We start from the raw sequence: 23,121 nt of genomic DNA, 5'->3' as shown, positions 1-23,121 counted from the left end.
GTTATACTATGGAGAAATAGATGATGAGGGCTTCCATGACAGCAAGCAAGAGAAATATTGGAATACAAGGTCCTGTCTGATCTAAGAAAACCCTAAATAAATGAAGACCCATACCATCCTTATGGAGAGGAACATACAGTATTATGTAGATGTAAAATCTTTTCCAATTTATCTGCATATTTAATGCAATTCTACTCAAGAGTCCAACAGGATTTTTATGGACACCAACAGGCTGATTCTAAAATTTACGTGAAAGAATAAAGAATAGCCAGTACACTTGTGAGAAAGAAGACTGATGAGAGGCTCGTTTTACTAGATATCAAGAATTATTATGAAGCTATAGCCATTAAGACATTGTGGCACTACTGCAGTAATAGACAAATTAACCAGAAGAGAATACAAAGCCCTGAAACAGATTGTTGTTTCAGGTGATTGTTTGGGGGTAGCCAAAGCACAAGTAATTTTTATTGTCTTACTTCTTATATTTTTACAACATACCTACAATTCAGATATGTTAATGACAGAAACAACTTTTTCTTGAAAAGAGGCAAAACAAACTGTTTACAGAGGTAAGAAAGTAACAACATACTTGATTATCATTCCAGAATTTTAAAAGTGATTTCAGATACATTAGTTAGCTAGCTAGATCTTTAAAACATGTCATCAAGATGCATAAAGTGGTTATTTTGTCAATTTCACAAATGAGGAAACTAACGCTGAGGTCATGTGGCTTACCTAAAGTTACAAACCTTTGAGACTAAGAAACAAAATACTCATTTCTAATTCTATGCTCTTTTTTCCGCCAGCAGTTCTCAAGGCATGGTCTCTGAACCAACAGCAGCACCACCTAGGAAACTATTAGAAATGCAAACTCTCAGGTCTCATCCCAGACCCACTGAATCAGAAAACTTGGAGAGGATGGTAGGCAGCTACCTTTTGTTTTTGTTTTTTTTTTTTTTGCCGTACGCAGGCCTGTCACTGTCGTGGCCTCTCCCGTTACGGAGCACAGGCTCCGGATGCGCAGGCTCAGCGGCCATGGCTCACGGGCCTAGCTGCTCCGCGGCATGTGGGATCTTCCCAGACCGGGGCACGAACCTGTGTCCCCTGCATCGGCAGGTGGACTCTTAACCACTGCGCCACCAGGGAAGCCCGGCAGCTACCTTTTTAATAAGCCCTCCAGGATTCAGATACACAATAAATCTGAGAGCCACTGCTTATATCATGCTGCCTCACGGATACTTTGTGAAACAATCAAAACACTACTGGAAAAAAGAGAGTGGTGGTGTTAACACTGTCAATTTCATTTTCACATTTTCAGGTTCTTCCTTATTTGTAACTCAAAAATAAGGGTTCACAATAATCTTAATGTTTGATTCCTGACCATGTAATTAAGCAACCACTTTCTTCTGGATTACCACCAGCAATCCTAGAGGGCAGACTGATCTTCAGTAATGTCACAGGAAATGAAGTAACAAGAACACTGGAACATCACTAGCTAAAAATGCTCAGAGAAGGAAGAGTCTAATTTAGATGTGTTGTGTGTGTGGGCAGGGAGTGGGAGAAGGAATCAGAAACATCAGTTTTTATTAACTCAAACCGTTACTTCTAGATAATATTCTCATGACCTTGGTAACCATGAAAACCAATATGACTGCCTGATCTCCTGTTGAAATCCAGTCCATAACTACTTACAGAGCACACACGATAAATAAGACATTGTATAGATGCTACACGAAACACAAAGCTAAGAAAGATACAGTCTCTGCCCCAAGAAACTTTTGACATACCAGTGGATGTCAACATTTCATCTAGAATAAAGCAAAGCAAAGACAGGGAGTGCCACAAGATAAATTTTAAAATTTGTCATGGAAATTCAAAGAACGGTGACATCTCATTTTGGAGGGAGTAGATAGGAAGATGTTAGTCTTGGGAGACAGAACTTCAATACAGAAAAGTGGACGAAGCGGGCATATCAGTCTCTAATTACAGAGAAAATGAGCAGCAAGTAGGAGGGGAAGGTGTGTGCAGAGGGACATCAGACTGTGATCGCAGGCAATAGTGGAAAGAACACTGATTGGGTTACACCATCCTACCAGGGACAAACTATGTCACTTTGGCCAAGAAAGTTCATTTCTAAATCATAACTACTCATTTACGACAGGAATAATAATTATTGTCTTATTTATCTCACAGTTATTTATCTGAAAAAAAGACCAGAGAGGGAAAGGCCACAATTAAAAACAACATAGGACATGTTTAAAGTTCAATAATTATTCTCTATTAGGTAAGTTAAAGTTGTATAATATTGAAAATATTTCAATTCAAAATGTTTCCATTTCAAAAATTACTTTCAGTTTCTAGTATTAGTAAATGAAGCATATATAACATGGATAATTAAACTGTGGGCAGAAAAAGCAAATTATAAAAAAACTTTTAAACAGATTGTATATGAAAGTATCTCTTTGGGAAGGCTTACTTACCTAGCAAAAGTATACTTACTGGCAGTTTCTTCTAAAACTAAAAATACACTTATCAAACAATTCAACAATCGCACTCTTGGGGATTTACCCCAGAGAAATAAAAACTTATGTTTATGCAAAAAACTGTATACGAAAGTTCACAGCAGCTTTAGTTCTAACAGCTAAAAACTAGAAACAACTCAAATGTCCTGAAATGCATTTACAGTTAAATTATGATACATCAATCTCACAGAACACTACTCCGCAATAAAAAGGAACCAAAAGGCAATGTGAAAAGGTTACAAACTATAACCTTTCTGAAGTAACAAAATTATGCACAGGGATAACAGATTAGTGGTTGCCAGAAGTTAGGAAGGAGTTGGTGTGGCTATAATGGGCAGCACCAGTGAGCACTGTGGTGATGGAACAGTTCTGTATCTTGACTGTGGTGGTGGTTACATGAAGATACAGTTACATAACTACACACACAAATGAGTACAGGTATAACTGGTAAAATCTAAATAAGGTCTCGTGTCAGTTTTCTAGTTTTGATATTGTATTATACTTATTTAAGCAATCAACATTTGGGAAGATAGGATGAAGTGTGCATGGGACCTTCCCTGTACATTTCTTTACAATTTCTTGTGAATCTATCATTATATCAAAATAAAATGTTTTTTTTAAAATGGTATACTGCCAGTTTTTCAAAATGGATGATACCTATTCTTCTAACAGTACTATCAAAGTGGTATTCTTACCCATTGCTGATAGCATACTAAACTGCTACAGTCCCCTGAGGAAAAATGATTTTACAGCATAAATCCAGGGCTATAAAAGTTTTGTGCCTTTTGACCTAGCCACCTAACTTCTGGGAATCACCTAAAGAAACAATATTAAATTTGGGAAAACATATACATGTATTTATTCACATACATATATAAAGATGTTACTACAGTATAATTGAGAAGGGAGTAAAACTTATGCAACCTAGATGTCTGAGAATATGGGAATCATTAAATTATCAAAATCTAGACATGAAATACTATGCAGCCATTTTATACTACTGAAAATGGTACAACAATACAACAGAAAATGCATATCATGAGAGACTAAAGCAAAATTCAAAATTAGCTGCATATAAAATAGCAGGAAGTATTTCTCACAAAAATAAAAGATGATAATGGTGTTAGTGTGACAGAATTATGCATATTTTTCTCAAACTTTTCCATTAGAGTTGTCATATTAGTTTCATAGTTTAAGAAATAAGCATACTTCTACCTTATCCCAGAAATCAACCAAAGCTGTAAAGTCCCATTTCTTAGAATATGCCACATTGTATTTCAGAATAGCATCCTAGGGAAAAAGCATAAACAAAATGTCATGATATAGTAAAGTGAATTGTCTATGAACAGCCTGTCTCCTTTATGAACTATTTCCAGTATATTTCTTAATGTTGGGCAAGCTTCTCCTACCATTAGCTACTCCACGTCAGTAACTATGAACAAAAAGAGCGCATACTAATTTATTATTCACTTAAGAAAAATGAGATTAGAAAGCTCAAGTAACAGGGGGAAAAACATAATTACTCTAAAACATGCTCTCTAATCAGAGGCGATATAATTCAAGTGGACAAAAATTGGATCTTAGGGATAAAAAAAGTAAATATTATAGTGACTTTTGGTCTTCAACAGAGTCACACTACATGTACAGATACACTGCGCATCAGCATTAAGATTTCATTAGGAGAGTAAATTAGGAAAAAAATATCTAAAAAGGCTCCCTGGGAAAGAGAGCAATAATGAAAAAAAGACTGAGAAACATTAGCTTAAAGCCTAAAATAGTCTTTTCTCCTTTACTATTAGCTATTTTTATAAGCTACATAAAAATGGTTATCTTTCCCCATTAGTCCATGTAAATTACGTATTTTTGTAAAAAGTTAGACTATTGCGCCATCTGCTGGTGTAATTTTCAACTGTCTGAACAGGCAGTACTTCCCAGTTACCAGAGTGGGGTAGGCATATGACAATCCATTAATTATGCAAAAAGAACAATTATTTACAATTATATTTTATCTCAACCTTTAAAATTTCTATTTTGATTATCTTTTATAATATATATTAAATTACTAAAGTAATAAATACATAGAATTTATAAAAAAACATTTATGACTGTAACACACCCCCCCAATTTTTTTACTGAAGGCATATTAAGTCTGAAAGACACTGTGTTAGATTATTACTATAAACCTTCCAAATTTCCTCAGAATTGATGAAGTTTTTAAAAATTAACACTCTGCCAAAGAGCTTCCTGAAAAATACTTCATGCCACATAAATTATTACCAAGCAGCTAGGTTAAATAATGAGCCAACAAAATGTCTTATCTATTTGGAATAAGAAGATACCCAAGTTTTGGGGCTTCCCTGGTGGCGCAGTGGTTGAGAATCCACCTGCCAATGCAGGGGACACGGGTTCAAGCCCTGGTCTGGGAGCAGAGCAACTAAGCCCATGCACCACAACTACTAAGCCTGCGCTCTAGGGCCTGCGAGCCACAACTACTGAGCCCACGTGCCACAACTACTGAAGCCCGCGCACCTAGAGCCTGTGCTCTGCAACATGAGAAGCCACCGCAATGAGAAGCCCACGCACCGCAAGAAAGAATAGCCCCCACTCGCCACAACTAGAGAAAGCCCGCGTGCAGCAGCGAAGACCCAACGCAGCCAAAAATAAATAAATTTATTAAAAAAAATAGCAATGTCTATCAACGGGTGAATGGACAAACAATGCTTATACTGGAAAAAGCTACTGATACATTCAACAACACGGATGAATCTCAAAGATCTTCACCTAAGTGCAAGAAGCCAGACACACTAGCATACATAATACATGATACCATTCATATAAAATGTATACCGATCTATAGTTTTAAAAAAAAGGAAAAAGAAGAAGCAGATCAATAGTTGCCTGGGGCCAGTACAGAAAGAGGAAACTGACCACAAATGAGTAAGAAGAATCCTTGCAGGGTGACAGGAATGTTCTGTATCTTTACTGTAGTGGGGGCTTCAAGTGTATATGCAAATGTCAAACCTCATCAAATTACATTCTTTAAAAGGATGTACTTTCTTATATGTAAGTTATTCCTCAAAGTTGGTAAGGAAAAACATTCTAAATAGCATTTATGCTGTAATTCTTTAATGGAGTTGTGTAATTAGCATTAACTCCTAACTAATATTTACTTTTACTTCAGTCTTCAAGTCTTAGAAGTAGTCCACCATGAGATCTCCTATCACCAGAAAAGCTGGATGCTACTCTATACAGTATTCTTAGCTGAGTAACTTTTTTTCAGTTCATAATTCATAATAAGCACAATGAGTTAAAGCAGAAAGTCCATTCTTTACAAACTACCAGACACATTATTCATAGAAATATTACAGTGTAGATCAACTTTTGAGGACACTGTTCCTTTTTTACATTTTTAACATCTCTAATCCCTCTTAATTCAACATCAAATGGCATAAAAACAGCAAAAATATTATTATATTCGATAAGAGGGATTTAACGTTTCCCCATCCCTCTCATAGTGTTCTTTCAGCAAAGGAAACAATTACCATAAACAGAAGAAAATCTCGGTGGATTAGTGTTCTATTGAACCTACCATAAAATAAACAAGAAAGGGAAATTCAGATTAAAGCAATTACCCCTTCCTAAGGTAATCATGGCGCACTAAGGAATTGCTAACAGAGGCAAGCAGCAATGTAATTTAGAACACTATGATTATTCTGCATTTGTGTTTAAAGAAAAAATAGGTAAATTCTTAAATAATCCTGTTTGTAAGGCCATAAAGGTCCTAAGTCAGTGTTTTTCAAATGGAGTCTGGATAGTATTCTTGATTGGCCTGCTTGTGTTTATGAGTATATAATTGTGGTTTGGGAATGAATACAAAGGCCAAAAAACAACACACTGTAGAAATGAAAGATGGTGCTTCAAATACATAAAAATGGTGGAGAGAGTGAGCGATCCTAAGATGCACTGCAGTACAGAAATGCCAAAGTCATAAAAACCTGGACCAAAGTGGTCACCATCATACTTATTCACAAGCTGATGTTCTGCATACGGATCCCATCTTTGCCTCTACCAACATCCACCAACTGTTTGTGATTGGTTAAAAAAAAAAAAAGTAGTAAATACAAAACAAAGAATGTTTTCTTTATACAGTATTTTTTTTAAGTTTCTCAGCATACTATTTCAAGGCTCAGATCAGTGTTTAAAAATCTGTGCAAAAAGGAAATGCTGATTACAAATTGTTTTGACTGTGATAATGAACACAACTCAAATCACGGGTCATAATGCTTAAAATGGAAAAACATCAAATTGATATAGCTGGATACTATGAAGAGTTTATATTTAGCTTTACGTTTGTACATATGTAATTAAAATATTAACAATAAGTAAAGTCTGGGAGACCCTGAGAATTCCTCCCATTTAAAAGAAGTAATTACAAGATTGAGAAACACTGTCACTAAGAAATAAAATTTTCAAAATATATTATAGTACAACTTATCACTATTTTTCATGTTAAGGAAAAAAAGAGCTAAGGAAAAAAAAAGGAGCTACAGGAAAGGTATAAAAAGTTTAAGAATAACCTGTAAGTACGTAACAAGGAAGAGCCAAATCTGACTACCTGTTTCTTTTACTTTAACCTTTGCTTTCCAGCTGCTTTTGTTCACTAAAAGGATACTGTCTATCCATAATGGCTGGCTCAGGGAACCGTGCCCCTCTGCCTGAATGTCAAACCAAAGTGCCTTTGTTCAGGGAAGCATCCTGACCCTGTCCACCTGTGAATGTCTGCCAGAAAGAAGAAATTAACACATCTCCTCCCCAAGGCCGGCCATTCCAGGGGATATCTGCAAAACTTATGGCCTTTTTACTTTACTTCCTCATCTCCTCCCCTTCACTGTTCTATAAAAGAAACTGACATCCAAACCCCCATAAGATGGTTTTTTTGGAGACGTTAGTCTGCCATCTTCTTGGTCTGCCCGCTTTCTGAATAATTACGAATAAAGTTATATTCCTTGCCTCAACACCTATCTCCTGATTTATTTGCCTGTCATAAGGCGAGAAGAGTGAGCTTGGACTCGTTAACAATAAATAAATGAAAAAAACAGTATTAAACCTGAGAAACTGTATACAACAAATTAAGTCTCTCAAATAAAATGAAACCCATTTTCACAGAAGTATAAAAAAATCTGTTTATAGTTACAAAAACTTTAAAAGTTTATATAAGGCTATAGTGCCAAAAATAAACATATACTCTCACTCATATTTTAAATATTAGAAAAAACTATCTAATGGTTGCCCTTACAATCTTGAACGAAATGTTTTTTAAAGCAAAAATTGAATTATTGCCAAAATATAAGATTAATAAATTATGAAACTGCTAGAAGCTATATTAAGAGCAATAAAAAGTAGAATGCTTAATGTATACTTTAATCATTAGGAAACTCAGCTTCCCTTCGGGCAAACAATGGTGAAGTCATAATTCTTCCCTCATTTACTTTTAAAGACATTTCAGAAGTATGATAATTCCAAAACAAAATAAAAGAGAAGCCAGGACCAAAGGAAACTGGATGGGCAATCAAGAAACAGAAGTCTTATTCCTGGTTCTCCAAATTATTCTGTGTGGCTCCAGGCAAGTAATTTACAACTCTCAATTCTACTCATTTCCTAGTGATGGAGTGTAAACCAAGAATGTCTCTAAAGAGAGTTCCTCAGGAAGCAAGCACTTACCATATAAATAATGCTGTTACCTGAGTCTATTAAAGACCAAAAAATGTCTCTGAGGGAGGACACCAGGGCCCACCTCTAAGAACTACATGTAAGAGACAAGAATAGCAAAAGAACACACCTTCAGGTTTTGGGGTCGACTGAATTTGTTGAGAAGTGCAGTCTGAATGAGCTCCCACCGGCTCCCTGCAGTTCGCTCACCATTCTTTAAGGAAAAGAAAAACATGAGGAAACTATTCCAAGTTCCTTTACATGGTAGAATCAGAAGTCAAACAGCAAGTATTAAAATACCTTTCAGAGACTAAAAGAACATCAGTTCTGTTCAGTTTTGTTCTTACCTCATCTTCCACCGGGTACAAGTTTTGTTCTGAACAAGGCATCTTAACATGCTTGTTGTCCCACAAATCTTTAAAATGTGTTGGGAAAGGTTTAGGAACTTCTCCTGCTCGCAGAAGATCTACCTGAAATATAAGAAAACTGTAAGTGCATAAAAACTAGGCATATCTCTTGTACAAAATAATCCAAAGAAAGCAGCCAAAGCAAATGTTATAAAATACAGACCAGCTCCTAGGCAAGAAATCTCATGTCTTTTTCAGTTGTTCCCACTCCTTACCTCCAGTTAATCAGTTTCCAAGTCACCATGTCCTTGGCATTCTATCTTCATTCCATCCAGCCCCCACGGCCACCCCCGGTCCTCATTATTCATTGCCTGAATTTCTGGTAACAGCTTACTATCCCTCTCCCTAACTCCAACTACTCCCAGACACATTCATCCCCCATAAAACCCTTATCCCCACTTGGGAATAACAGTATGTTTCTAAAATATCCCCAAGCTTCTAATCCTATAATGGCTCCCCTCTGCCTATACTTTGATTCTAATGATGCCAGTTTTTAACATTCTCTCTTACTGCAAACACTATCTGGGTAAACATCTATTCTGACCTTCAAGACTCAGCTCAATCTTCATTTCCTCTAAGAAGTCTTTAAAAACTTTCTAATAGGCAGTAAGTGTATTCTCTCTTGTTTTACTAGATCATGATCATACTAGAGCACACTTTTTTCCCTTCCCCCACTAGACTCTAAACTTCTTGAGAATAGTAATTATATTAACTTTGTATTTTGAATATTTACAACAGAGCCTGACGTGTGTTTCTAATAGGTATAAGTGTTTACATACATACAGTTGACCCTTGAACAACACGGGTTTGAACTGCTTGGGTCCACTTATACAATGATCTTTTTCAATGAATACGTACTACAGTACCACACAATCAGCAGTTGACTGAATGTGTGGATGTGGAACGTTGGATATAGAGGGCCAACTGTAAAGTTATACTTGGATTTTGGACTACCCAGAGGGTCGGCACCCCTAACCCTCGAGTTGTTCAAGGGTCAACTGTATATGTAAATGTACACATATATGTATATGCATGTATATGTATGCATATATATACACATGCTACTTATAATAAGCATTAAGTAAATGTCTGAGGAAAAAGATACTTTACAACAAAATAGCTTTACATTTTGCCTAATCTGGACATTTCATATAAATGGAATCATACAAAATGTGACCTTTTGTGCCCGGCCTCCCACTTAGCATAATGTTTTCAAGGTTCATCCATGCTATAGCATAAATCAGAATTTCACTGTAGATCATCAAATAATCACATAAATAAATATAAAATTTCAACTGTAAGATGCTATAAATGAGAGGTTCATAGTGTCATAAGAACCTTTCTAGACAATTTTAACTTATCTGGTAAGCTTAGGGAAGGCTTCGAGGAAGTAGCAGTTGAGCTCAACTCCAAAGGATAAAAAGAAGTAGGAAAAGGCGGAAGAAACAAGAAAAGGGAACAGCCTTGAAAAGGGAAAGCTGCTGTCAAATAGGCAGCTTCATTAAAAGTCTGCAACCCAAGATAAATAAATTTATAGGCCATTTATATAGATAACCATTAAAACCATGAGTGTGTATAAGACTACCCCGAGAGAGGAGGAGAAGAGGACCTATGAAGAGCTTTGGGGAACTCCAACGACGTTTAAGGGCCACATATAGAAAAAAAGCTAAAAGGAACATAAGAAGTGGCTTAAGGAGGTAGGAAGAAAATCACGATTATATGGTGTCAAGGAATCCAAAGGATGAGAATATTCCAAGGAGGAAAGAATAAAGAATGGTCAAAAGTGGCTGAGTCACCAATCATGCCAAAAGTATTTTCACCTCCATATGAGGATCCCAAAAGTGATTCTGTAAAGATGTTCCATGTAATCTGAGGTGACAAAAACAGGTACCAGGAGAGGTTCACACATAGGAGAACATATATATAAGGATATGCTTTGGATGTCTGTCTGTCTAAATGTGTGTGTGCATGTGCATAGTGCATGCACCTACATGTGTTTACCTTATGTGTGTACATGTTGGTGCGTGAATGTGTGTGTGCGTTTACAGATAATCAAGCACTATTATGTCCATCCATGCAATTTCAGATTGCCTTACATTTCTAACGCTAAATATCAGCTTTACTTTATTACTTCAAATTCTGTAACTATTAATATCTGGCATCTCAGAAATGTAATTAAGGACTGTCTATTTAATAACTAACTATTAATTATACATATATCATATTACCATATTCAGGAAAAAGGATCTAGAAGAAAATACACCAAACTGTTAAACTCTGGGAATAGGACTGAGAGACACTTGGGTTTTCTGAGGTATACACTTTCACATAACAGTTGCTTTTTTTTTTTCCCATTGAGCCTATATTACTTTTGTAATAAAATAAAACTTTTATAAATTCATTGGATATCTAACAATAAATAAACAGTAGTTACAAAGATTAGGTAATGATGGTATAAGATGCTTCAGGTTTTCTTTGTGGGTAGCGGGAGAGAGGAAGCAGGAAAAGTCAAAATATCACTTACTTCCCCCGATCAACCTTTTCTCCAAATCTTCACCATTAACATCTTGTCAGTCATCCAAGTCTTTTCTTAATTTTACACACATTATCAATGCCTCCTTTTCCCTTATCACCCATACTTAAGAATTCACCATGTCCTATCAATATTACCTCAAAACAATGCAACCATTTATTCTTTTTTATTCTCATGGTTATTACCCTGTCTCAGTTATTTCCAAACTTTTTTTAAATTTTTTTCTTATTTTTTTTCAAACTTTTTAAAATAGCAAAACTCTTTTTTCCCTAAGAAATGTGATACAAAATCATTATATTTAAACATAAGCTATTTAAATAAATATAATTTTTACGGTAACTTTACATATTCTAACATCAATAGCAATGAGGTTACTTTAAGGACTATAAAATCTGAAATCAGGAGTTAGAGATGACAGCTAAAGCTTACATCAACCTACTATTTATATCTCTTATCCAGTATTAAGAAAATCCTATTCACACACCAAAACAGTTGCAAATGGTAACCTTTTTTAACTGATATTTTGATACTTAAGGAAATTCTTCAAACAGCAGTGGCAAGAGAACCTTGATTCTATGATCTGCGTAAAAATGAGTTCTCCTGGTAAAATCTGCTGGTTAAAATATGGTATTAAGCATTTTAAAATTTGAGCGCATTTGTTAGTTCTTTTACTACAGGTTTTTCATAGCTAAAAGTATAATTTAGAAAAGAAACGAGAGTCAATTTCAAAAGAACCCCTGAACAACGTCCATGCAGCACAATTTGATAATTATTGTTTCTTTACTTTTCATCTCTTATCTGAGCTCTTACATTACCTTCCCCTGTTTCCAATGTATCCTTACTTCAGTTTTCCTTACTTATACCTGTCTGATCAATCTTGCTATACATACAGTACAACTATTGTCTACACAGACATTTTAATGAGTTCCAATTCCTACAGACTCAAGTCCAGTTCCTGGCACCTGAAGCCCTCTACAATATGGACCCAATCCACTTTTCAAGTCTTCTCTTCCACCATTTCCCATCCAAATTCTCAGTTCTAGCAAATCAATTGTTTTTCGTTTCTAAAACAAATAGCTTTTAACCACACAGCCTTTTCCTATACAGATTATGTATCTGTCTGGAATTCCCTTGCCTCGCTAAATTAACTCCACCTCAGAAATTTCTGCTCATCTTTAGGAGCTCAGTCCAACCCCACCACCCTGCTCAATGTTGCTGCTACCTAACTATGTTAATAAATTCTATACTTCAAAATATTTAATCACATGTGGACTAAGTTGTACAAGAAAAGGGATTTTTTTTAAGTAGCCCCTGTGAAATCTAATACAGCATCTGACTAATAAATGGGATAAATATTTAATCCTCTATGGGGTTTTTTTTGTTTTTTGTTTCGGCCACGCCACACAGCTTGTAGGATCTTAGTTCCCTGACCAGGGATAAAACCCAGGCCCATAGCGGTGAAAGCGCTGAGTCCTAACCATCCTAACCACTGGACCACCAGAGAATTCCCAAGAGATGAATATTTAAAACTATTCTATGAGTGGTAGAAATCTTCTAAAATTGGATTATGGTGATGGTTGCCTAAGTCAGTAAATTAACTAAATATGGGCTTCCCTGGTGGCACAGTGGTTAAGAATCCGCCTGCCAATGCAGGAGGGACAGGGGTTCGAGCCCTGGTCTGGGAAGATCCCACGTGCCACGGAGCAACTAAACCCGTGCACCAAAACTACTGAGCCTGAGCTCTAGAGCCCACGAGCCACAACTACTGAGCCCCTGTGCCACAACTCCTAGAGCCCGCGCACCTAGAGCCCGTGCTCCACAACAAGAGAAGCCACTGCAATGAGAAGCCTGAGCACCACAACAAATAGTAGCCCCCACTCACTGCAACTAGAGAAAGCCCGCGCAAAGCAACAAAGACCCAATGCAGCCAAAAATAAATAAATAAAAATTTTTAAAAAATTAACTAAATATCACTGAATTGAGTACTTAAAATGGGTTAATTTTATGTACCTCAATAAAGTTGTTGTTGTTGTTGTTTTAAAAAAAAGAACGCATGGACAGTGTGAAAGAGGCTACCAGGGGTTAGTTAGGTATGGGAAGTTATTGTTTAGTAGGCAGAGTTTCTGTGTGGGAAGATGAAAATTTTCTGGAAATGAATAGTGGTAATGGTTGCACAACACTGTGAATGGACTGAATGCCAATGAAATGTACACTTAAAAATGGTTAAGATGGTATATGTATAACCATAATTTTTTTAAATAAGGTTTTAAAAATGTTGAGTTTGAGATACCTGTGGGACAGTGAGGGAGATGTCTAGAAGAATCTAAAGCTCAGAAAAGAGGGTAAAACTGAAGAATGATTTGAGGATATTGAACCACATACAACTTTGAATTTTAGTACCTAACATGTAGTGGGTACTCAATAAATATTGTCAATTGAATTTTTTTTTAATCCAATAAATTTTCTTAAAAATACAGAAAAATTCAATTTTCTCACCAGCTAACAATGATTCCTCTTATGGATTCGTTAAGTACCGTGTTAAGTAAGCTATTGTTATATTTCTCCATCCTGTAGAATTCTCAGTACTTTATATATGCAGAAAAGAGAAGCACTTTTATGCTTTGGTCTGTTTTTCACATTTATAAGTATCAGAATAAATTAAGACTTAGCATCTTCTCTCTTTATAGGTAAGAGGTAACACCTACCCGAATAGTCACTGTGTGATTGGCAGATGGTCTCAAGGGAGGCAGCCGGACCCCACACCTTGGCATTCTTCTCATCTCCTCAATAGGAGTTCCAAGCCATTTCTTATCTGGAGAAAGGTGAGGTGGAATGTATTTAGGGATCTTCCTTTCTGTTCTTTGATGTTTGATTTCACATTGTTCTTTTCTAAGATCAAAACAAATGTAATCAGTCACAAACCACTTACCGTTTAAATTTACTTAGATACACAAGTGAAAAAACTTACCCAGAACATTATTGTTTAAAATGTGCCAAACTTGCTCTTTCTCCTTGGTATTTAGAAAAAAAACAAAACAAAACAACAAAAATACCTTATAAGGTTTACAGTAAAACCCGAGAGCTTATTTTCAATAGTCTGTGGAAGGAATTTCCAAACACACGTAAACCACCTTCTGAAAAAAGGGAACGTGTAAAAATATATACACTGCCAAATGAGTCATGATTCACAGTATCAGCTACTTCTCAGGACTCTAGACAGTAATATGCAATGAAGTGAACTTACTATGGCACGCTTGCCATAAAGATCACAAGAATTACAGAGTAGGCTTTAAGATATCATATGGGATAATTGCATAAATAAAATTTTTACATTTACATTTTTTTTGTAATCAGACCGGGATTTAAATCCCAGCTTTACTACCCACAAGTTACATAATTTCAGTGAATTCTCTAACCCAAATCTCAATTTTCTCATTTGTGAAGTGAGTACAATAACACCTGCCTGCCTGTTACAGCATTAGAGAAGGTGCATGTACAATGGCCTAAGAAAACAGCAGTTACTATCATATTTATGTTCTAATAATTCCCATAAATCTCAGAAGGAAGTTCATGAAACTAAAGTCTGATTATTTATTTACTTTTTGTTTTCTGTTTCTGGGACTTTTAGAATTTAACATTTTGAACCTAGGTTTAAATTTAGCATAAATAGTTAACAAGAAAGACAATTATTTCTTTGCTTCAGTGTAAACCATAACTTTGTTAAACCCCCTTTGTTAAACATGTTACACTACTGAAGATACTCTTGATGGCAAAAATTACCTTTTGTCCTCTGCTTTCGGCATTCTCATGAAATGATCTGTGATTTTAGAATCCTTTTTCCCATGTTGCTTAGAATTTCTGCCCTCTACATTCAGGCTAGAAGTACTTCCAGGTAGTTTGACATTTAAATCATTCATTCCAGTGCGACTCTCTCCTTCAAATTGGAAATGTAATCGAATCTCACCTCCCTTAGCAGAGGACCGTTTCCTCAATTCAGTGTCAGCTTCTCTTACTTGGAACCTTGAAGGTTTATTTGCTGTTTGGGCGGAACTATCTTCCTGTTCATCAAAACCTGGACTTGTCTCTTCATCTGCTTCTGAGTCCTGACAACTATTTTTGGAATTATCTACATCCATTGGTGACTCGGGTTCACTTTCTTTCTCAAATGCAGGAGAATTTCCTAGGCTACTTTCTTGTCTACTCAATTTGTTGGCATTTTTCAGTCCAGTACCAACATCCTCAGAGCCGATATCTGACAAGGGGCTCTCTGGCACCACGTCTGTCTCTTCCTGCTGACACCCTGCACAGTCTTCGGCGGGATGGCAAGTCTTGCTGCACTTCTGGTGGCTTCTGGCTTCTACACCCTGTTCATCTTCTATTGTCTGTTTTGCATTTGCAAGTTTTATAGGTGTCAAAAATTGTTGATTATCTCTACTCTCCTCACTATTTGTGTCGCTGTGATCATCATTTTGGGGTGACTGATCAATGTTAGCATTACTGAACTGCTCTGGTACCAGAGTTACTATTGGAGGTTCACTTTCCAAAAGTCGCTCTGAATGTTTCCCTTCCTTTTGCCACTTACAGATAGCTGCAGTCTGATGCTGGTTCAAATACTGTGTACTTTTTTCAACTGGTGATTTATCAAAACCTAGCTGAGAAACGTTTTCTAATTTTTCCATGTTATGTTGATAAAAGTTATCTTTCTGTACAGAACTCATCATGGATTCTTCTCTTGTATTGTTGTTTTCTTTACTATGCAAACTACAAAAGAATAGAAAGAATGATACAACAGAACTTATGATACAACAGAAAGAATTTATGACGCAAAAAAATCACTTACCTGAACACACTCCTACAATGTCACAGCATTAATTAAACTACTTGTGATTACCTGAGCATACAGCATGCTCTTTCATGGGTCCATGTCTTTGCACATATGCCTATAATGCCCTTTCCCCAACTGTGTGCCTGGCAAACACCTGCCGCAGTGCAGTGTTAAACTTCACTCACCTCCTGTGCAGTCTTTCCTGTAAAAGTAAAGCTGATTGTCTGTTTTATATGCTAACCACCACTGTACCTTGTTTAAATCTTTACTGTTGCATTGATCACACCACGTAATCATCATGTATTTTGGTGTCTGTCAGCATCACTACACTATTAAGTATCTTAAAGACAGAGACTATTCCTCTTTCATCTCTGTATCTCAAGTATATTGGACCATCCCTGGCACATAGGAGACTCTAAAAAATTATTATTTATTAAATGAAATGTAGATAAAGAAAAATGAGAAAGTAAAAAGAAGAGAAAACAGCATGAAGCACAATAAAACATCCATATATCATGTTATTCATTTCTCTATATAGGCATGGCTCTTTACCTTTCTGATTCAGCTGTCTTGAGTCCTTTCGTGTCCATCCAACTGGTAATAGTCTTCTGTTTGAAAACTGTAAAAAAAAAAAAAAATTAATGTATGTGCATGCATACCTTCAAAGAGAAAATACCTATAGCAGCATATATGCATGTAAGGCATTATGACAGGTTCTGTGGATTAAACAACGATTAATCACTCCTTCCCCACTCAGGCAATGGGAGATAATACATTTGGCATAGAAGAGAAAGTGACCAGACCCTAAAAGAATTGGTATGGCCTAATGGATGAGAGTACATGCTTTGAAATCAGATTACCTAGATCCAAATCCTGGCTCTCCTACTGGATTCCTGTATGACTTTGTGAAGAGCCATTTCTCTGTGTCTCTGATTCCTTATTAGTAAACATGCAAATTAATAGTATCTCTCCTGGGGTTATTGTGAGGTTTAAATTAAATAATAACCATTGCAAAGTGTTTAGGGCACTATCTGATATATGTTCAGTAATATTAGTTCTTAATTATCATTAGTATCAAAAGAGATGCTGAGGGAGTTCCCTGGTGGTCTAGTGATTAGGATTTGGTGTTTTCACTGCCATGGCCCAGGTTTAATCCCTGGTCAGGGAACTGAGACCCTGCAAGCTGTGCGGCACGGCCAAAATAATAATAATAATAAATTTAAAAAATAAAATAAATTAAAAAGGTCCTGATAAGAAATTAAGATATTTCTGAGGAAAAGACTACTTTAGGGAACTGAAGTAAACGGGATCATCTGATAAGTAGTGCTTGAATTGTGTCTTGAAGAATAAACATGTCATCACATAAAGGGAAAATCAGAAGCAACGGAACCAACGGCAGAAAAATATAAAGAAAGCAACAGAAAATATGGCTGAAAAGTCAGCTAGGACCATACCATAGAGATCCCCGAATAATCCACAAAGAGAGGTACAAAAAAGTGTCAAAAGTCACACTCAGAGTTAATGCCAGAGTTCAAATCTAGGAGGCTCCAAGTCAGGCAGGATACATAGCCTGGAGGGCAGATGTGAAGGGGCAAGAAAGGAACAGCCTGTCAGTAGAAGCGAGGGAGGAAGGTATTGGTCTAGGTCAGTGGTTCCCAAACCATCTGAATCATCAGGAGGCTGACAACAAATGGATCCAAGGGCCACACCTAGACCTTCTGAATCAAAATCTATATGTGATGATGGAGGTATGAGGGAAGCTGGAATCTGTATTTTTTTTTCAAAAAATGATTTTGATGATCAGCAAGGTTGAAGAACTACTGGTCAAGATCTAAAAATAGCCCTTGTAAGGACACAATAAAAAGTTGAGAAGTGAGAGTCATTACAGACTTCACAATGATAGGAGAAGTTAAAGGTGACACTAAGCTTTAATGCTTGAGACTTGAAAGATGATGACAACATTAAACAGAAATGCAGAATATAAAAGAACTGGATTTAGGGGAAAAATATGATTGGGTCAATACTGAACACACTAAATTTGAAATGCCAGAAAGATAACTAGACAGAAATGACCAGCAGACAGTAGCAAAAGTAGAATTGATGGTTCAGTAAGGGACATGTAACATAAATAAATTCAAGCCACAATTTATATAAACATTAGAAATTTAAGCATACTTTCAAAATTTAATGTACTGCATATGGATTACATGTATATAATATTTTAGTATAAGAAAATCTTGAACATTCTCAACCACTGTCTAAATTGCAATGTAAGAATCTAGGTACCTTAGGTCATAAACTCCTCTTATTTACCTATGTCCCCTCAAACACCATAACATGAGATACCATCCCAAATATATGAAAATCAACAATTTATTTACCACTGCATTTGAGTGCCATATAATTTATACTTTCCACAAAATCTTTTATTAGCATTTTTAGAATCATTTCTTTCACAAAAAAATATATATACATTTGATATTTCTTGTTAAACACCACTACTTTCGTGACTTTATTAAGTTACTACTTCTGCAGCAAATCAGGCTTCAGAGAAAAAATTAGATTCAGTCACAAGGGAGTAAGACGATGATCCACTTTGTTCTGAGACTTTTTCTACAGTTCCATCTTCTCTATTTAATTTCCTTATATTAAACACAGCAAGTATAGAAAATCCTCAAAGTACAAATCAGCAATGAGCCAAAAAATTCATTTTTGGGGTCAGTGTAGAATTTAAAATACCTTTTTCCATAAATGTAAAGATTCAATGGTATGCAATGGCTAGGTTCCTATAACACACATGAAGCATGGCACTATGATGACAAGTCTACAGAACCTAAAGAGTGCATGCATCATTTCCTAAAAAACTAGGAAGAGTGTTCCAGTGCAGTTGAAGGAGAGGTCTCCCTCCTGCAGCTCTGATGCTGAGAATGTGTTCTCTCTCTAGCTTCAGGCTTCCTATCATAATCCTGAAGCCTGAGAACAGGGTGAAGGAGGAGAAGCAAGAGGTGAGGAACTGACATTTCCTGCTAATAAAATGGTCTTCAGTCCTTCTGATGGCCCCAGAGAAAGGACAGCCTACTTCTCTTTCCAATACCACTACTTCTGGCTTCAAAAGGTTTCTTTCACAACACATCACAGGACTGTATCAGTTGTACCCCTCTTAATCCTGAAGTAAGCATAAAATGATGTGTCCTGGGTTCTGGGGAATTTCTTTTAACTAGAAGTAATCACAGCAAACAAAAAGGGAGGCAATAGAAGGTGATGAAATATCAATAGATACGAGATCTGGAGTCAAACAAAATCCTGGGCTGAGCTCTTTGCTCAGTCACTTACTAGCATGTACTTCCATTTCTTTAAGCCTTTATTTCTTCACCTGCAAAATGGGGTTAACAATACCTATTTCCAAGGCTTATGTGGATCAATGAGAGAAAATATTGTGCCAGTCTCACAAAGCAGAAACTCAACAAATGTATTCTCTACCAACATTTCACCCAATCTCATTTTTCACTGAGATCAGTAGTTCTCCAACTTTACTCTGACTTCACACCATTTACATAATCTCATAAGTAACCTCACTCAGTAACCAGCAAATTTCAATTAGCAAATCATTCAATTAGGTGCTAGAGATACCGGCAAAAGGCACAAAATGCAGTAAAATTCACCTGCATTTAAAGGAACACCCAGACCTTCACAAAAAGCCTCTTTCCTCCAGCAGCAGCAAGATAAGGCATGGGAAGGAAGGGTGTGGTGAGACCTAAGAGCAATGGACAGTGGGAAAGTTTTGAGGTGAGGAAAGAGGTTTGAAGGTGCTTTTGACAGCACTGAGGCTGAAAGAATGATAAGGGGGATGGGGGACAAGGCAGCTCTAGCCTCCCACCCACCCACCACTGACCTACACTCGGATCATCCCTGGAGTGAGGAGAGAAACTCTAGGTAGTTATAACAGGCAGAAAAGGGGAGCTCCTACAGTAACACAACTGGATAAACCATTCCCCATCAGAGTGTGAATAGCATGCTGAGTTCTGCCTATATGCAGATTTGCAGATTTCAATCAGTATAAGAAATATGCCCAGGAAGATAAATAACACAAAATTTAAAGATACTGAATATTCATTTCCCTATCTCACTTCTCCTAGGATAACTATATATATACATTTTAAATATCAAGTTCCTAAAAGAATTCCAAAATCTCAAACAACAGATTTTGACACAAGTTTAGATTTTGAACATTTTGTTAATTGGTGTCCTGTGCCAGGTATACAGAAAACATTTACACACATGCACAAGTACAGCCCAAGTATTAATTCACTCCCTCTTCTGCGAAAAATCAGGAGATCCAATTAGTGAGGACTGACAGCACCCCCAACGCATTCCTTCTCCTTTACATGCAGATAAAGTTAATAGGACCACAAATTAGCCTGTCACAGAAGTCAGATACAGTACTTGGAGGTCACCCTTAGTTCCCCTCCCCTCCACTCTCCTTCAACAAGTTCTCTGAAATCTACATCCTAAATCTTAAACCCATCCCTTCCTCCCCATCTTCAAAATAGCACCAATATTAAAAGAACAGTTACATCACTCACTGGGCAACTGCATTTGTTTCCTGCAACTGGTCTCCTTGTCTACAGTCTTGACTTTCTCTAACCCAGCATTTCACAAACTACAAATGACCAACATTTTTTAATGAAATAATACAGACAACATGATAATGCAGCACACATAGTAAAGTATTATTTCATGAAACATTTGTTATAAATATGACCTATTTAGAGAGAGAGAGAGAGAGAGAGAGAGAGAGACTGCTTACTCTGTGTACCAGGTGAAATTTATACTGTGGGTTGCAGTCAGAAAGGTCCAAAGATCACTGCCTACGCCATCTTTTCTAAAATATTAACCAAATGATATCCCTTTTCTTACAAGCTTTTTAGTGGCTCCCCGTTAACCACAGATCAAGTCCAAACTCCTTGAAATGGCACTTGAGTTTGTCCATAAATAAGCTCTTGCTCCCCTTCCCAGCCTCAGCTGAGTCTTGTCATTCTGGTCTCCTGTCAAGCCACATGCTGCTCCCTCTGCCTATGTAATTTTTTCGTTCCTTGGTTTATACAGCAAATCCTGCTCATCCTTCAATACTAAGTTCAGGTCTGCTCCTCATTGCCTCCAAGTCCCGAGAGAACTAAGTGTACACCATTCATCAGAGGACTTCCTAACCTGTGCCCATTCTCTTATACTGCTGACCAACACATCCTTTTTGAAATGCTCCCGTCCTTGCATGACACAACAAAAGCAGGCTTTCCTCCTACTTCTCTGGCTGCTTCTCTTCAGTCTACTCTTACACGGTGGTGTCTGTCCTAGGTCGCCTTTATTTTCACTACATGCTTTATACTATCTAATCTACTACCATCGTATCAATTATGGTGTATGTGACAATAACTCCCAAACCTGTATTTCCAGCACAGATATATTTCTTATGAGGTACAAACCCACATAACCCATTCCCTCCTAAATCCATCCACTTTTCCCCTCTCCTACCTACTGCCTGCAACCAACTATTAACCATGATTATCTCCCATCTAGACTAACTCCTTAACTATCTTGGGCCTGCGATTCTGCTCCCTTTCAATCTATTCTTCATTTTCCACACACCAGCCACAAGGACCTTTAAAATATATATTTTTAAATAAATATACACATATTTAAAAATATATATCCAATCAAGTCACTCCCCTACTGAAACCCTTTAATAGTTTCACATCGCCCTTAGAAATAAAGTTCAAAACCCTTAGCATTGCCCAGTATGATCTGATCTTTGCCTACCTCTCTGCAACCTCATCTCGCACTACGCTCCCCTGCTGACAATATGAATCAGCTGCACTTTGAGATCACTTCATTAACTTCTCTTCATCTAGCTAACTCATCACTCTTCAGTCCTCGGAATAAGGTTCTTATCTTCTGGCTGGAAGATTATCTTTGAGCCCACAAACTGGATTAGGTACACCTGACTTCTACCATAACGCTCTGTTCCTTCAAGAATTGGAACACCCATTACCCTTTATTATGTTAACTTCCCTAATTGTCTATCTCTCCTGACAGATTTTAGGGTCTGAAGACAGAGACCAAGTTACTTTTGTTCAACACTGTACACCAGAAACAAGCATAATGCAAGCTAAGAATAATAGCTCTGCACCCAGGGACTCAGAATGTAAATTGAGATAAGCTGTGATTTTCTTTGCAGCTTTCTTTCCATCTAGAGGCTGAAGCGTCACATACACAATTAAACCTCATTAACGACTAAGGCAATTTCTCAGTCAAACCCGAAGAAAGCAAACAAGTGGAGTATCCTACCGCTTCCCTCCCTGTGAGTGACTACTCATCAGGGTTTGTCACACCACCAATCGCCACGGGAAAAATCCGGCCCCATTCTCCAACTAGTAGCCTTGGTGGCTCAGCAAGGGGACCTCAGAGTTCAGAGCGGTGCACACAAGACCAGAAAAGGGACGGGGGGGGGGGGCGGTGCTGGAGTCCCTGGCTCCTCAGAGACCAAGAAGAGGTTTGGGCCGAGGCGAAGGACAAAGAGCTTTATTTCCCCACGTACCAAGCGAGGTGGCGCTGCCTCTGTGCGATCCCGCCCGCCCCGGGACGCAGCCTGACGAGGACGGCGGGACCCTGAACTGCACCGGAGCGTCCTTGGGATCGAGGACGCGCCTCTGCCTGCCGGGGAAGCTCCGGGCGTCCGAGGCGGCCGGCGGAGAAGTTGCAGCGGCGCCCCAGCGGGGTCGCTTGGTGCAGGGCTCACAGCCGGGGCCCGCACTCATGCTGGGACCCGCAGCGCACAGTCCCCGGGCTAGCCCGGGCGGAGAGCCTCATTCACTAACCCTGGGAGGGACGGACTGCGCCTCCTTCTCGGCGCCTCCCGACACCATGCCCTCTCTGCCTCTGCCTGCTTCTGCAGCTGCTGCTCTGCCGGCCTCCCGAGCCAGACCCTATCCAGTCGCCTGCCTTCCCTCTTCCACAGGCACCCCACCTTCCTCAAGATGCGCCGCTTTGATTCTAGCTTCGTTCACTTTCCCACCACCGGAAAGCTGCCGTCAGGCACTTCCGGCTTCCGGGACGTACGCTGTCGCAAAG

At 37.8% G+C, this 23,121-nt stretch overlaps 1 protein-coding gene across 3 annotated transcripts in view; it reads right to left on the bottom strand.

Annotated features, from left to right (window-relative positions):
• The window catches only part of PARG (poly(ADP-ribose) glycohydrolase), a 113,239-nt gene extending 90,139 nt beyond the window's left edge, over window positions 1-23,100 (bottom strand). Inside the window, exons 1-7 of one of the 3 annotated variants that reach the window (XM_060286412.1) lie at window positions 23,018-23,100; window positions 16,549-16,615; window positions 14,952-15,932; window positions 13,877-14,060; window positions 8,579-8,701; window positions 8,362-8,445; window positions 3,738-3,812 (exon numbers count right to left, since the gene is read on the bottom strand). In XM_060286412.1, the coding sequence (XP_060142395.1) occupies window positions 3,738-3,812; window positions 8,362-8,445; window positions 8,579-8,701; window positions 13,877-14,060; window positions 14,952-15,932; window positions 16,549-16,586 (1,485 nt within the window). In that variant the 5' untranslated portion in view covers window positions 16,587-16,615; window positions 23,018-23,100. Of the gene's footprint in view, window positions 1-3,737; window positions 3,813-8,361; window positions 8,446-8,578; window positions 8,702-13,876; window positions 14,061-14,951; window positions 15,933-16,548; window positions 16,616-22,588 lie in introns of all 3 variants that reach the window. The other 2 variants (XM_030844064.2, XM_060286413.1) reach the window with 2 other exon arrangements.
• Window positions 23,101-23,121: the final 21 nt, after the last annotated feature.

Source organism: Globicephala melas, chromosome 16, assembly GCF_963455315.2.
Source record: "Globicephala melas chromosome 16, mGloMel1.2, whole genome shotgun sequence".
NCBI lineage: Eukaryota > Metazoa > Chordata > Mammalia > Artiodactyla > Delphinidae > Globicephala > Globicephala melas.
The sequence above is the reverse complement of the archived record's forward strand: the minus strand, read 5'-3'. Positions and strand labels throughout refer to the sequence as shown.